Here is a 13,992-nt window from a genome sequence, read left to right as displayed (position 1 = left end):
AAGAGGGGTGGAAGACATGGTTTAATTTCACTACCAGAAGCCAGAAAAAACATATCGATCCAACCTCAAACTAGGTTCTTAAACTCCCCAGTTCTTTGATTGTTGCATCAGTTTTTTAATTGTCTTTTAACGCTAAGAATTACATAGTGAATAATATAGAAAAAGAAATCATCAACTGTGTAAATTTCTTTGCGATAATAATAAATCAACTTGTAGCAGTAAACTACCTTGTCAGTCAAGCAAATCTGACGCTGCGTTCTTCCTGAATGCATCCACTCGCACCATCTGAGCTGAGAGTCTTTTGTTAGGGAAAATATTATCTGCCATCAACCTCTCTCGAAAACCATAGGCTGGAGTTTTTGAGTTGATGTAAGCCTGAATGAGAACCTCGAATGGCTTCATACGTCCACCGTACCCATACTGCCTCACTTTGTCGAACAATTTCTCAGTGTTATGAACATCACCTTGCTTTGCATACTCCTCCATGAGAAGCAAACAAGTTTTGAACAAAGGCTTCGTCTGGTTTTGTTGAGTTGCCTTCTGTAAAATCGAATCTGCTTTTGCTAGCAGACCAGCTTCAACATAAAGCCTCACTAATGCATGCCAAGTTAAAGGGCCTAGTCGACACCCGCTGTCTGACATTCGCTTTACTAATTCCTCCCCTTTACTGAGTAGTTTATGGTTGACATAGACATTTAAAAGTATCGAGTAATGCCTAGAGGAGATTTTCGTCCATTTCTCAAGCATCATTTCAAAAACTGCTTCTGCTTCCTCTACTTTGCCTAATCTACCCCAAGCGTCTATAGCAGTATGACATTCAGCTATCTTGGGATCCAATTTGCAATTATTCCATATTGTACCAACTTCATCAGCCTTTCCAAGAAAAGCATAGAGAAGAAGCAGTGATTTTCGTTCACTTTCATTTCCCTTCAAGTTTCTTTCTTCAACTTCCTTTAAAAGACTTTCTGCTTTATCTTCAAACCCTGCTTTAACGTAGTGCTTAGCCAACATAGATATAGTATACGCGTCAGGTTCAATACCTGCAGCCTTCATGGCCTCAACCAACTGTTCCATTCCCATGATATCACCAAACTCCCCTTTAGTGTCAATTAAGATCTTGTAAGTAAGTGCAGAAGGTTTGACATTTTCCTTCTCCATCAACAGTAAGATATCAGCAATCTTTATCCTGTCAAGCCTCTTATACATAATAATCATCTGATTAAAACAATGAATGGTGATTGGCAACTTCAACTCCCTCATTCTGTTGAAAACTGCCTCTGCTTTCTTCCTATCAAGAGCACGAACACAGTTAATTAACAGAATTCTGTACACTAATTCTCCCCTAAAGGACTCTGGAATCCGCTCAATATACTTCTCTGCCTGTTGGAGAGTTCGTAATTTGGCAATCAAATCAAGACGAGAAGCATAATCTTGTTCTTTAAAATTATATTGCTTACTTCCTTCCAACAGCTCTGAGAACTGCAACACAAGAAGGGAAGAGAAATAAACCATTATTAGGTTCGCATTTCACTGGAGGCAGCCAAACGCACACATAAATAGAGAGAGATACAATGAACTGTAAAAATAGTGTATTTCTACTATTGGAGCAACTACAAAAGAAGTAGGAACATAGTTCTGCAAGATTGAAAACAGGAACTAGTAAATGTATTGACACCAAGACCTGGTATCAAAAAGTACATAAGATGACCAACTCAGATTAGATGAACTCACAACAAATGGACTTTGCAATACCACTTTATGATTTCAACCATACAAAACCCAAAGTACTTCTTTCTACCCGGACTTTTGGATTGCTGAGTACTTAAACCACATTGACTGGTACCCACAAGGACCTATTGCCCCATCAACTCATGAGATTATTTATCACAAACTATTTTCTATTACAGCACCATTTTGCACATGACGACTTCTGATATGATTTGAACCTAGCTTTGTCTAACTGAGAACCAGCAATAATTAGGTTTCATATAAAAATCATGTGGAATCACTAGATACAGACATTAGAAGGACTACATATTGTAATACCAATGACAGTAGATCAGCATTAGCTAGAAGCAAAGACAAGCATATATAAAACTCTCTGACAAAAGATTACGAAGCTCCAAAAATCATGTTCAACCAATATGTAATCTGAATGCTGAAGAAAGAAGCATATTCCTAAAGAATCGGTGTCATTCAAATACAAAGAGAGATTGGGCATAAATCATTCAATAAACTAACAGAGGGCTTGGGCAAGGAGAAGAAGTAAATCCCTCCATAATTAATCAGTATCAAAAAGACTAACATCTTCTTCCTTTTTTCTCTTTTAAAGAAAGATGAGCCAATTTTACATTCAAAAAAAGAGAAGAAGAAGAAATAATGAAATCTAACTTTCTAAATCAAGCGCACTGAAAACAGATTTAAGGCTAAAAGGGAGCACAATGGTTGGGGACAAATAAAGAAGTACCCATCCCTTCAAAACCACTGCATTCAATTAACTCTAAAATGTCAACCACAAACAAGCCACTTAAACATCTACAAAATGTCGTGAAACAATAACTGTTCAAGAAAAGATAATGTAATAACTAAATACAGAAGAAATTAACACATAACAGTTCAACAATATACTTGCCACAACTTGAGTTTCACAAAGTAATACACATTTGACCACCACACAAGACCTTACCGTTGTTTTTTAGATACCGAATTTGGAAGGCAAAAAGCCAAAAACTGTTTTTCCGGCTAACAGAATTGGACGATATGAAATTAGTGTTCAAGCGGCCTTTCGGTCTCGCTGTATCTTACTTCTCAAGGGACACACCATTTTAGATTTTCCATTGCACCTGCACCATCTAGCATTCCATAGCTAGCCATTACCATATGATCCATATCTAATCCAACTTTATCAAATTACCTTGTCTCACAAGGATCTCAAAAAGTTTGACAACCCTTATGAAACTCTCGCCAATGATTTCGAAAATATATATATATATATATATATATCAGCAATAGTCCTGGTTGTCAGAATTATTATCATGACTAACAAATGCTAATCAGCTAATGTACATGCTAAAAAGAGTTTCTCACTGTGAATGCAAGGAAACTGTTTCTATGGTTTGCACTTCGGATAACTGGGTTGCAATACAGCAAATTTACCACTATGCTAAGGTCCTCCCTCCAACCAAGTGAAAAATTAGAAAGAAAGACATCTATAATGCACTAGCGCATTTAAATATATCTATCCGAAATCCAAAATTTGGTAAATGCCTGGAGTGTAAGGAAGATAACAGTATCCAACAACGATGAGAAGCAACTTTCTGTAGTGGAACGCAATAGATAATGGACAAATAGTCAAAAGGTGCCAACACCTTAATCTTTGAATCACAGAAGCGATGATCAAGGTAAAATTTTCTATACGCACATAAACATCAGCAGAGAAGAACTCATCCACAATACAATACAAGTGAATATACAAAGTCCATAAGGAACCACATGGAAGCAAAAGATCATTATTAGGCACCTTTAACGCTTTCCCATACATCCGCCGCTTACGAAGGGGAATGAGTATGGTCATAGGAGTTGCAATCTGGCTCAAACTATTTCCCTCCTGCACCCATTTATTGACAACTTCGGAGATATCGCCCCGAGCTTTCACAATGGCATCCAATAGATCTTGCAGATCATTCTTTTCAGACATCTCGACACTCGCACGCTTTTCAGTATCATTCACAAAATCCAACTCCCAAAGTGGTTCCTCTCTATCTATTTCCTCAGCATCACTTTCTTCATCAATCTCAGCCCTAGCTGGGGCCCCTAGCTCTGCAAACCGACTCGCTGTGTCGTCATTATCACCAACACTTGCGTTGGCGTGCGAACAGAGACTCCGAGTCCCCACAAAGAACTCATCAGCAACAGATGGAAAATAGACCTGCTTTTGTGAAATCCATTTTCTCGAAACCAAATTTTTAGGGCTGCAATTGCTAGTTTCTAGACCAAAAACATTACTTAGCGCTTCAACCTTAGCAGAGAAAACCCTATAAATCCCAATGCATTGGCCATGTTTCCTGCAAATTCGCAATCACGAAAATTCGCATTCATGATTTCCCAAACTGTAAATGTTCACAAGAAATATTTCGCATTGAAAGCCCCAAAAAATAAACACAAAATTACAAATCCCCAAACACATATACATACACTAACCTAAGAGCATTAGAAGATAGACGAAGAGACCACATCGATGGCGATGATAGATTGTCGATAAACCCTTAAACCCTTCTTGGACGGAGCTTCAGTAACCAGAGTATAGGGGCGTGAGAGATGAGGATGAACAAAATAGGGCTGGGTCGGAATTTGTTAAAAATCAGAACTCATTTAAAAGATGCGAACAAGGCTTACAATCAGGGCCCGGCCCACTAACAATTCTGACGGCCCAGTTTGTTATCTAATAAAAAAACATCAACAACATACCACACATATTGTCAAAAGGTTAATAAAACATATCATCACCTAAATGATAGAGAAAGTCATGTTCTATTTTCGTTACAAAAATGTCCAAACATTTCAAGTCATTAACCTAAAATGATATTAGATAACTCGGACAAAATTTTACTATTTCGGATTGTCAACCCGCTTATATGACATAAATATTATTACCGAATATTCAAACATTCCAAATCAATACACTAAAATGGAATTAGATAACTGGGACGTTAATATGGCATAATTACTGTTTATATTTCTAGCAACTCCTTTACGTACATACAACATGTAAATTAATGAATTTCACATCCCTTAATTTTCACTAGTAGAATTGTCACATTGAACTCGTTCTTTTCTTCTCCTCTATTTTTTTCCTGGCTCATGACATGCACACCAATCATTTATTCGTAGCAATTCAATGCGTACATGCTTGCGCTAGAACTTGATCAAATCCTGACGAAGAAAATGCTGAGTTCAGGGCCACAGTTCCCATCGGGATTCAACATGTAATACGTCTCTGAATCCTTAGACCCAGTCACCCGCTCAAAGCTCGCACGCATATACGCCAACTCTCCATCCTGATGCTCTTCTCCATTGTTTGGCACCACACCAGCACCCATTGACACCGCGTGAAGCAATTGCATCACCATCAAATCTTCGTCGGTTGGTTCCCTCTTCACGCCGTACCCGGATTTCCTACCATTGCAATACATTGTCCAAATTGGCTCATCAATGATCTTGATCTTCTCCGCCGGCTTCTTCTCGCATTCCAACGCAATCCTAACGAGCCCCATTCCCATATCTTGGAGCAGTTTTCCTGTCGGAATTGCCAGTTCTAGTACTAAAATTGGGAGAGACCTTGGGGTTTCTTGGATAGCTAAGTTAATTCTAGCTTTCCGGTGCCCGAATAGGGTTCCGGTTATTCTAGTCCCTCCGTGGATGTGGCCGTCGTGGAGGCGGCTTCCGTTGAGGGAGACGGGGATTTTGCATGCCGGGGTCATGATTGGGAATGACCGGAAAACCGCGCGGAACCGACGGAAGAGTTTGGTGGATTTTGATGGGTTTTTCCCTTTGTTTGATGGTTGTTGAAGAGCGTAGGTAGGGAGGGGATCGGTGGAGGTCGGGCTTGCATTTGAGGGAGGCGTCGGCGGCGGTTGTGGGGCAGCTGACATCTTGAAAGACGGAGGTTTTGTGATTGGCAGACTTGGTGGCTTTGCAGGCTTAAGATTAGTATTCATCGAGCAACAGGTATTTGTTAAAATAACTCAATGATCATCATCATGTTTGCTGTGGATGGCATGCTGTGCGTGCGCGGATATATGTGTATATGAGGAGGAAGTTTGTGGCTTGCACGTCTTGAGGTGGAGGTTAGTGTGTGTATTTTGTGCAAGATGACTCCTTTTTATCTTTACTGACATGGTTTAATATTGGGTTATGGCTTCAATTCCGTCGGCTAAATATAGATAATTAAATCGTTTAATTACATCAGTTTTGATTATCTGAAGGCTTTGTTGTACTCGCAACTGATTCTGAGCTTTTGATGGACATAAGAACATATAAGACATAATCTGGATTCTGTTTTTTTTTGTTTCTTTAACTTCTAAACAGATAAAACCGTGCATTTGTTATTAGATATTCTATTACCAAGCCCAGGAATCAACTGATTATAATTAAACGACAGATTGTAAAATAATCAAAAGATTGTAAAACATGGTGGAAAATGTCAAGAGTTGAAGATTGACTTTCTGATATGATGAAATATAATTTAGACAGAGGAAGTCAACAATTCACCTGAGCTAGAGGTCATTCACTCCCTGCTTATAAACATTTTCTTATATCATCAAAGGTCAAAACTGAGCTGTCTTGCTGCAGCAAGTCAAGTTCTACCGATGAAACCTAAGAAACCCAATAATTCTTCCTAAGCCAAACTCAGCGTAAGACGATAGGAAATTGGTGAGAACGAATTCTCAGTGTTTTTTGTTATTGAATAATTCATAACCACTACCCTACTATGAACGGGTATTTATAAGTTTTACAAACCAAACTATCTCCTACTACTAATAGAATTAGTCTCGTAAACTCTTCCTAATAAATAACCTTACTGCATAAAGTAAACTATATATAATAGAAATAGGAAACTCTAGTAGAATTATAAGATATATCAACTTCCTTGAGACAAAACCTATTCAGCCGTGCCTTCCAAGTTAATTCCAGATTCCTCCTGCTGGGCCTCGGGTCCATGAATTTCCTGACTTGACTGGGCTCGATCCATCTTCAACTTATATCGACGAGCCCGATTATATGCATTCTTAAGCCACATTCTTGGGTTCTCATCATCTACTCAAGACATATATAATATATACATATTCAAATACAAACATGATTCAGAAACTGTCAAACTTCTGGAAGCACACTCTCTTCCTAGTCATGAATCCGAACACCAGTATCGTAAACTTTGTCCATCTTGTTATCTGGAGGGATTTCAGAGACATCTCTGCAATGATCAACCGCTGCTTGTAGGTGTCCATGACCATGTATTGGGACTTCAGCATCGCCCGTATATATAGGGTAGCGCTGATGCAGAATATGGTTTGGTGTTCCTGTCACTCTGGTAGCCTCTTGGCCAGCATTTGCTGTCTTCTCCACTGGAGAATCTTCTACGAACATTTGCATATTACCAAACAAGAGGCTTGCGATGGTTCTGTCGATGATGTTGGTCTCTGACTCTGTTGCTTTCTTTCTTCCAAACCTAAATAGTGATAAAGATGTTTAATCCTAGAGAACATTACTCACAAAAGCAACAAAGAAAAGGACAATGCCATATCAATGGCAGTGTGATGTGCCTAGTTAAAAGCTGGTGCAGAATGTAAAAACGATGAAAAGCAATAAATCCTGAATCTAGAAAGCTTCTTTTGATCAGTCCATAAATCAAGAAGCTACTCCGTTCAACAAACACAAATTTAAGGGGTAGTTTTCTGTGGCAGTGTAGGGAGAAAATGAATGTCAGAGTGGCAACCTTTTGTTTAAATTACGTACACGCTGGCCCATCTGGTATTTGGTATACTAGATACCATATAAATTTACAGCTAAAAGCCTAAAACTCAAAAACACTTGGCTCCCTTGAATTGTTGGGAATGACGTTCCAATGACAATGTCACCCAGATTATACGCTGAAGGTAAGCAGGACTAAGAGAAATCGATGAAGGCCACCAAAAATATGTCATAGGCACAAGTCAAATATAGAAGACACACCTCTCTTTCTCAGTACGACCCATCAATGGAGGAATTTCCAGAGAGATGTCTTCAATTTGTTTCTGTCCCACTGTATGTTTTTCCGTGTTATTTGCTAGTCGATAGAAGGCATCACGAAAGCATATTCGTGTCTTATCAGTCAACTAGTCAAATCAAATAAGAGAAAATCATATCAGAGATGATGACAAGATAATGTGCTTGTGTATTGTTAGGTTGACATTATTAGAAGATTCACCTGTGTCATCACCATTTCAAGCTCCTGCAACACAGATTCCTCAACTGATGTCTCCTTGTCCACACATTCATCAATGCTGTTCTGCTCAGAGGGGAGCGAGGTGTTGATCTGTGACGCCTGAAATAAAAATCACCATGATTAGTTAACCTTGCATGTTTAGAAGATGAAAATCGAACTTTGCACTGCAAGCAAAATACAAGTAGAGGTAGTATAGAAAACGACCAAACAGTGTGTCTTAATGGCACCACTAAGCAGTAAGGCTTAGTGGCATCCATTCCGACTCCCCGAATGTAAGGAAGAGGTCAATAAACATGCAAAGTCTCAGAATCTGTAAAGAACAAAAAAATTAATGGTGTATAAATCATGCCAAAATAATACCAAAACTCAACCAAAATAGTAGTCATAGTCTGATAGAGCAGGTAATATCTACCCGAGATGAATCACAATTATGTTGACAATTCACAAAAGAGTGTAGTAAGAGAATCGTTAAAATTTATCTTCATTTCAAGAATTTATTTACCTACATTACTGAAATGAAGCAAAAGTGCATGACTAGATGGAATTAACACATGAAAAATAACACCTCTATTGTCGTGCAAGGCAAAAACTGTGAAGCATTGGCTTCTCTCTTCCAATCCACCGCTGAAGAAAAATCATGTGTTCTGAGATACTTGGAGCTTCCAATACTACGTTCATCACTTGAAAAACTTTGTGAATCTAAAATCATGTCTTTCGAAAGACTATCAACTAGCATTGAGTTGCACTCTGACTCAGGTGAAAGACAAAATGATTTCCAAGGATTTTCAGTCCGAGGTAGATCTTCAAGAAAAGAATCCCTGCAAAGGCAACAAAAAGAGGTGGAATGTCAAACAAACGGACACGAATAGCATAAAAGAGAACTTAAATACAAACACTAAATTGCTAAGATGTAGGGAGAATTTGGCAGCCCATGGCCATGAATATTGAATGGCTCTATTCTTTTTATCTATAGAATTTATGGTACAAAACTATCATCTAAAACCAGTCAAGCTATGGAAACAGTAACCCTGCAAGACCTATTTGAAGCATAGGGTTTCTAGTTCTTTTATTACCCTTCTTGATGATGGCTGCCAGGTTCTGCAGTGGCCCCAATTTCAGTGACAGATTCTTATGAACCGTGATACAACATAAATATTGGAGCATCCAATTTCCATGGGAAACCTGAGCTTGGGGCTAATCAATATGATAAGCCAGAGTATCTTAGAAGCTACATGATAGCCTAGATGCAATAAAGCAAGAATAATATCCCAGAAGGTACGCTGTACAAGAAAATGTCATCCATCGTATCAATCTCAACCAGGTCATCAAGCTGGCAGTCCGGCCGATCACGTGAAGTTGTGGTCTGGTGGAAGATGTCATCAACTGAACCTTCACAGAGACTCAAACTGCTAGACTGTTTGTTACCACGAATCGAAGCATCCATCCTATCCTCATCACATAATACTTCACCACTGGGGTTCATTTCTCTTTGAGACAAACTTGCATCCATAAGAAAACATTTATTAGCTAACCCATAACTTTCAGGAGCCCTTATTCCCCAATTCAAAAAACAGTGTGGTGATGGAAGCCTATCTGATATTCCTTGGTCCTTGGGGACAACAAAATCATCAATAACACTCCTGAAATAGCAGTCCATAAGATCTAATCTGAAAAAAAAAAAAGAAAGTATGGAAAGTGTTAGAACTTGATATTGAAATAGCAGAAATACATAAAGGATAGTTCAACCCAAACCCATAGGCAAAAACAATTGTTTCTCCCACAGACTAAATTAAGATTGCAAACCAAAATGATCTAAAAGCAAAACATTTCAAGACCAACAAGTATCATAGGTTAGATTAACACGAACAACTTTACACAAATGTGCAGCAAAATAGATAGTGCCATTCTCATAGGCATTATCTATCAAAGCTAAAACACGAAATTGTGGCACTACCAAGATTAAGCTGATATAAAAAGTGGTAAGGGTTGACAAGACCAAAAATTTTACAGGTCAGCAAAGGGAATAATCGAGGAGCATCAAAAATTTTCACAAAAATAACCCACAAATCATTTTTTCCAAGAAGAAGTTACTACTATACAAGTTATTTTATGAAAAAATGGACAAAGTATTTGAAGATCAGATCGAGAAGGCGGCACCCAGAATCAGATTAATTAGACAGCGAACCAAAGATCTCTATTTGAGAGAGTATATTATTCTGAGGTTGGTAGCTAAGAAATCCCAAGCAAAAGAAAACTAGCCTATATCAAGCCAGATCTAATCATGATCCAAACAATATTAATCATAAAATTAGTAACATATACAAACAAAGCATAATAAAATCCCAAAAAATATACATCTTTCTTTCAGAATAATCTACTCCAGATTCCAAAAAAAAAAAGAAAAGTCAAAAGAAGGAGAATTCATGAAGCAAACCTGGAGCAGAGTTGGCTGGTAAAGATAAGTGTTACCCAATTTCAGATTCAAAGAACTAAAGCAACCCAGATAACGGAATCACCTATAGATGATCGAGACTTTAATGGGTTTTTCAGGTTTCTATGTTTGAGGAAGATTACAGAGGTTTAGCTATAACCAAGAAACAAAGGACGGCACTGTTTTTACAAAGCTGCAGACTTTCTTTTATAATTTTTTATATAAAAAGAATAATAAAACGAGTCAAAAGAGAAGCAGCAAGCAAGTGTAAGGATTCGTGGTCCAGAAGTGGTTGTGAGAGTAGTGGCTGAGAGCTCTCCATCTAAATCTGCAATCTCGTTGTTCCACGTGTAGTGAAGGGTCCCACATTTGACAAAACAGATCCTGCTTTGCATTGCCATGAGACCAGGTGTGTTATGATGAATGGCTGGGGCCTGCCATGAGTTTATGGGCTGTCTTCCACAAATACCCTTCTTTCTCCACAAAATCATTGTAAGCAAGGTGGACTATCTTGTCAGTTTATATGACGTGGCAAATGGCCACTTGTGATGGAATACATGTTGGGTTTGGTGTACACGTGGATATATTCATACCAACAAATTTGGATAGACACAAAAAAAAAGTTCGAGTCTGGACCCATCTCAATAAAACGTCAAGAGAGGAACATACATGAAAATCAGGTCGGACAGGCATGATGCGCAGACACTTCGCAAATGGCGACGTATCGGACACCGAAACGCCTTGGACACGTGTCCAAGGAAGTGTCCTTGTTTTTTTGCCCTTTTTAAAAAGGAATACTGCTTGGACATGGTATTTTTTAGAAAGAAACACAGCTTGGACACGGTGTTTGGACACTTGGAAGAGCCAAGTTGGAAAACAAAGACAAAAATGGTAAGTTCTGAAAGTGTACTGACACGGTGAAACCACCGACCACGTATAAGTCTGTCAGGCACTTGTCCTTTTTGGAGTTGCTGGTATCCTATGTGATTCTTCAAAATGTAATAAGATTCATTCTAATGTGTGCCTATGTATCCACACTTGAAACCCTTTTATTTGATATGTTAACAATTTTTTATGATATCAATAAACAACCCATGCAACCGAACAAAAAAAACTTCGTTTAGTTTTTATTCTTTTATAATTTGAATAAAATAGCACTTGATACAATATAGTCAAATTTGATTCAAAGTATATTGATTAAAAATCAAGTATTCTAAAATATTTGCCTATGTTAATTTTCTTATATAACATATATTATCTATATATATATTTATGTATGCGTGTCCTTGTCTTGTCTTGTAAATTTTGAAATTCCTGTGTCAAACAATCCGTATCGTGTCCCGTGTCCGTATATGTGCTTCCTAGGTCCCTACCCAGGACTTACCCATGCATTGAATCAAAAGAGGTGGAAAGAAAATGTAGGAGTCGCCTGAAACCTTACCGGGCCTATAAAAGCCCAAACTATACAAAACTTATCGTGTGGCCCAATAATTAAACAAGCAGCCCAACCGAACCTCATAGGCTCATAGCCTAACGTTGCTTTCAAGCCCGATCCACTAAAGTGGAACGTAAACCCTGAATCTGGATATCTGAATTCAATCCGCAGTTCCGCACCGGCTTTACAGTGTTGTGGAAATGGCGAAAATCTGCTTGAGAAATTTGTTTTGTCTGATGCAGAAACGTTTTATCGAAACATCTCCAGCTGTTTCTCCTCCTTCGCACCTGCTGTTCACGATTCAATGCCTCGTCAACTCATGTGGGTTTTCCTTGGAAACTGCCCTTTCAGTCTCCCAAAAGATCCAACTCAACGAAAAGAAGCCACAGAAACCGAAATCCGTGGTCAGTTTTTTAAAATCTCAAGGATTTGATGATACCCAGATTGTCAAATTAATCGAGAAGCAGCCCAGGATTCTTTGTTGCGAGGTAGACAGCAATCTCAAGCCAAAGTTCGAGTTTTTAGCCAAGAATGGCTTCACAGGTGCGCCCCTGTTACACTTAGTTGCTGGACTAAGAGATAGAGCATTAAATTCTCAAATAGAACCCGGTTTTGAATATTTGAAGTCATTACTTGGGAATAATGAGGATGTTTTGTCCGCTATTATGCGCTACCCACTACTGTTAACGGTTAACTTTAAGGACAAACTGCAATCAAATGTTGACTTGTTGATCAATGAGGGTGTACCCATTAGCGGTATAAGGAAACTGATAATCTTGAAGCCCAGAGTTATGATTCAGAGCAAAAATGATATGGCGACTTATGCAGTGAAAACTGTCAAAAATATGGGTCTTGATGCTAAGGGTCCAATGTTTATGTATGCTTTTCGTGTCGTGGTATCATTGAGTGAGGACACCCTGAAGAAGAAAGTGGATGTATTTAAGACTTTGGGGTGGACTGAAGAGCAGATCTTGTCAGCTTTCAAGCGATACCCTAGTTGCTTTGCTGCTTCTGAGGACAGAATCAGGAATACTATGGATTTTTGTGTGAACACTATGAAAATGAAGCCGGAGGCTCTAATCGCAGACCCCATTGTTCTTACCTTAGGCATTGATACAAGACTTCGTCCGAGGCATTATGTTTACAAGGCTTTGCAATCAAAGAACCTGATCAAGCAGAATTCCAAAATTCAATGGTTTCTGACAATGAGTGAGAAGAATTTCATGGAGAAATATATCCTTCCACACAAGGACCAAATCCCAAATCTACTGCCCATGTATAGTAGCTCGAAAGTGAAGACAAATGTTCATTAATGAAGAGGTAAAGTGGGCTTTCATTTTTATTATATGATCCCTTATTTTACCAAGTTTGTATGCTGCTGGTAGTCAGATGTAACTTGCTTCAGGTCAGAATTATTTTTTGCAAGATAGTTCTATAAGTTTGCATTTATAATTATTAGTTTGTATGATGCATTTCTTCCCTCATTCCTCTTCAGCTTGCCATGTTGACTTGTCTACTTCGAAGGCATTTGACGTTGCAAGAATGACTTGGTGCCAGAGTATCTGTTTGTTAAGATCTGATTCTTACCAGGTCTCTAGCATTTAAAATCTCTTTTGATGAATGATGATATATACAATCGATTTATCTAATATTGTGATTTAGATACCTAACCAGAGTTGGAACTTGTGCGGAAAGAAAGGTAGTTGATCGAAAGAGATTTCGTTTTGAATTTTTCGAGCATAACAAGCGAAGTTCAGTTTCAGCTGCGAATCATTGAAACAGTTGACTGAAGTTTTGGATATCTCAGAAGGGTTGTGACAGGAATCGGAGCTGCAAAGTGATTTTGACTGTGGGAGGAGGATTACAGACCATTGATCCCCAACAAAAGGGTGGATTTGAGATTGTAGCTTGGTGGGTCTCTGTTGTAGTTTATGAATTTGACATTATGAAGGTGTATTCTCCTATGTGATCCGTGCCTTTTTCTGCTGCATGTTAGAGCCGGTGGAGTTTAGAGTGAATAAAGAAAGTGGATTGCTAGCTTTAACTTTGCATTTCTTATATAAAGTTTTCTTTCTGCTGTTCTAAATTGGTTTGTTCTTCTTTTAGCACCAGACTATCACAGGAACAAAAGATGGAAAACAC

The 13,992-nt window shown here is 38.5% G+C and overlaps 4 protein-coding genes across 6 annotated transcripts; 1 reads left to right on the top strand and 3 right to left on the bottom strand.

Annotated features, from left to right (window-relative positions):
• Positions 1-8: 8 nt before the first annotated feature.
• On the bottom strand, positions 9-4,336 carry LOC119989265 (pentatricopeptide repeat-containing protein At1g80270, mitochondrial-like). The gene is made up of 3 exons (XM_038834685.1): positions 4,201-4,336; positions 3,521-4,064; positions 9-1,479 (listed from the first exon to the last, which is right to left on the bottom strand). The coding sequence occupies exons 1-3, from the start codon at positions 4,233-4,235 to the stop codon at positions 232-234; spliced, it is 1,827 nt and encodes a 608-aa protein (XP_038690613.1). The 5' UTR covers positions 4,236-4,336; the 3' UTR covers positions 9-231.
• Positions 4,337-4,759: 423 nt separating this feature from the next.
• On the bottom strand, positions 4,760-6,006 carry LOC119990074 (protein MIZU-KUSSEI 1-like). Its single transcript, XM_038835891.1, has one exon. The coding sequence runs from the start codon at positions 5,715-5,717 to the stop codon at positions 4,926-4,928; it is 792 nt and encodes a 263-aa protein (XP_038691819.1). The 5' UTR covers positions 5,718-6,006; the 3' UTR covers positions 4,760-4,925.
• Positions 6,007-6,416: 410 nt separating this feature from the next.
• Positions 6,417-10,629, bottom strand: LOC119989912 (protein LNK3-like). Of its 2 annotated transcripts, XM_038835679.1 has the most exons (7): positions 10,419-10,629; positions 9,578-9,651; positions 9,271-9,484; positions 8,550-8,802; positions 7,967-8,083; positions 7,732-7,874; positions 6,417-7,228 (listed from the first exon to the last, which is right to left on the bottom strand). In XM_038835679.1, the coding sequence occupies exons 2-7, from the start codon at positions 9,639-9,641 to the stop codon at positions 6,901-6,903; spliced, it is 1,119 nt and encodes a 372-aa protein (XP_038691607.1). In that variant the 5' UTR covers positions 9,642-9,651; positions 10,419-10,629; the 3' UTR covers positions 6,417-6,900. The 2 variants fall into 2 exon arrangements, with proteins under 2 accessions (XP_038691607.1, XP_038691606.1); XM_038835678.1 differs by having other exon boundaries at positions 9,271-9,651; positions 10,419-10,628.
• A 1,348-nt stretch (positions 10,630-11,977) lies between these two features.
• LOC119989554 lies at positions 11,978-13,936 on the top strand. 2 transcript variants are annotated; one of them, XR_005465832.1, is made up of 3 exons: positions 11,978-13,170; positions 13,346-13,440; positions 13,525-13,936. XR_005465832.1 is itself a non-coding variant. In XM_038835158.1 (2 exons), the coding sequence occupies exon 1, from the start codon at positions 12,051-12,053 to the stop codon at positions 13,161-13,163; it is 1,113 nt and encodes a 370-aa protein (XP_038691086.1). In that variant the 5' UTR covers positions 11,979-12,050; the 3' UTR covers positions 13,164-13,170; positions 13,346-13,936. The 2 variants fall into 2 exon arrangements, 1 of the variants encoding a protein (XP_038691086.1); XM_038835158.1 differs by having other exon boundaries at positions 11,979-13,170; positions 13,346-13,936.
• Positions 13,937-13,992: the final 56 nt, after the last annotated feature.

The sequence above is a fragment of the Tripterygium wilfordii genome, chromosome 21, assembly GCF_013401445.1.
Source record: "Tripterygium wilfordii isolate XIE 37 chromosome 21, ASM1340144v1, whole genome shotgun sequence".
Lineage (NCBI taxonomy): Eukaryota > Viridiplantae > Streptophyta > Magnoliopsida > Celastrales > Celastraceae > Tripterygium > Tripterygium wilfordii.
The sequence above is the reverse complement of the archived record's forward strand: the minus strand, read 5'-3'. Positions and strand labels throughout refer to the sequence as shown.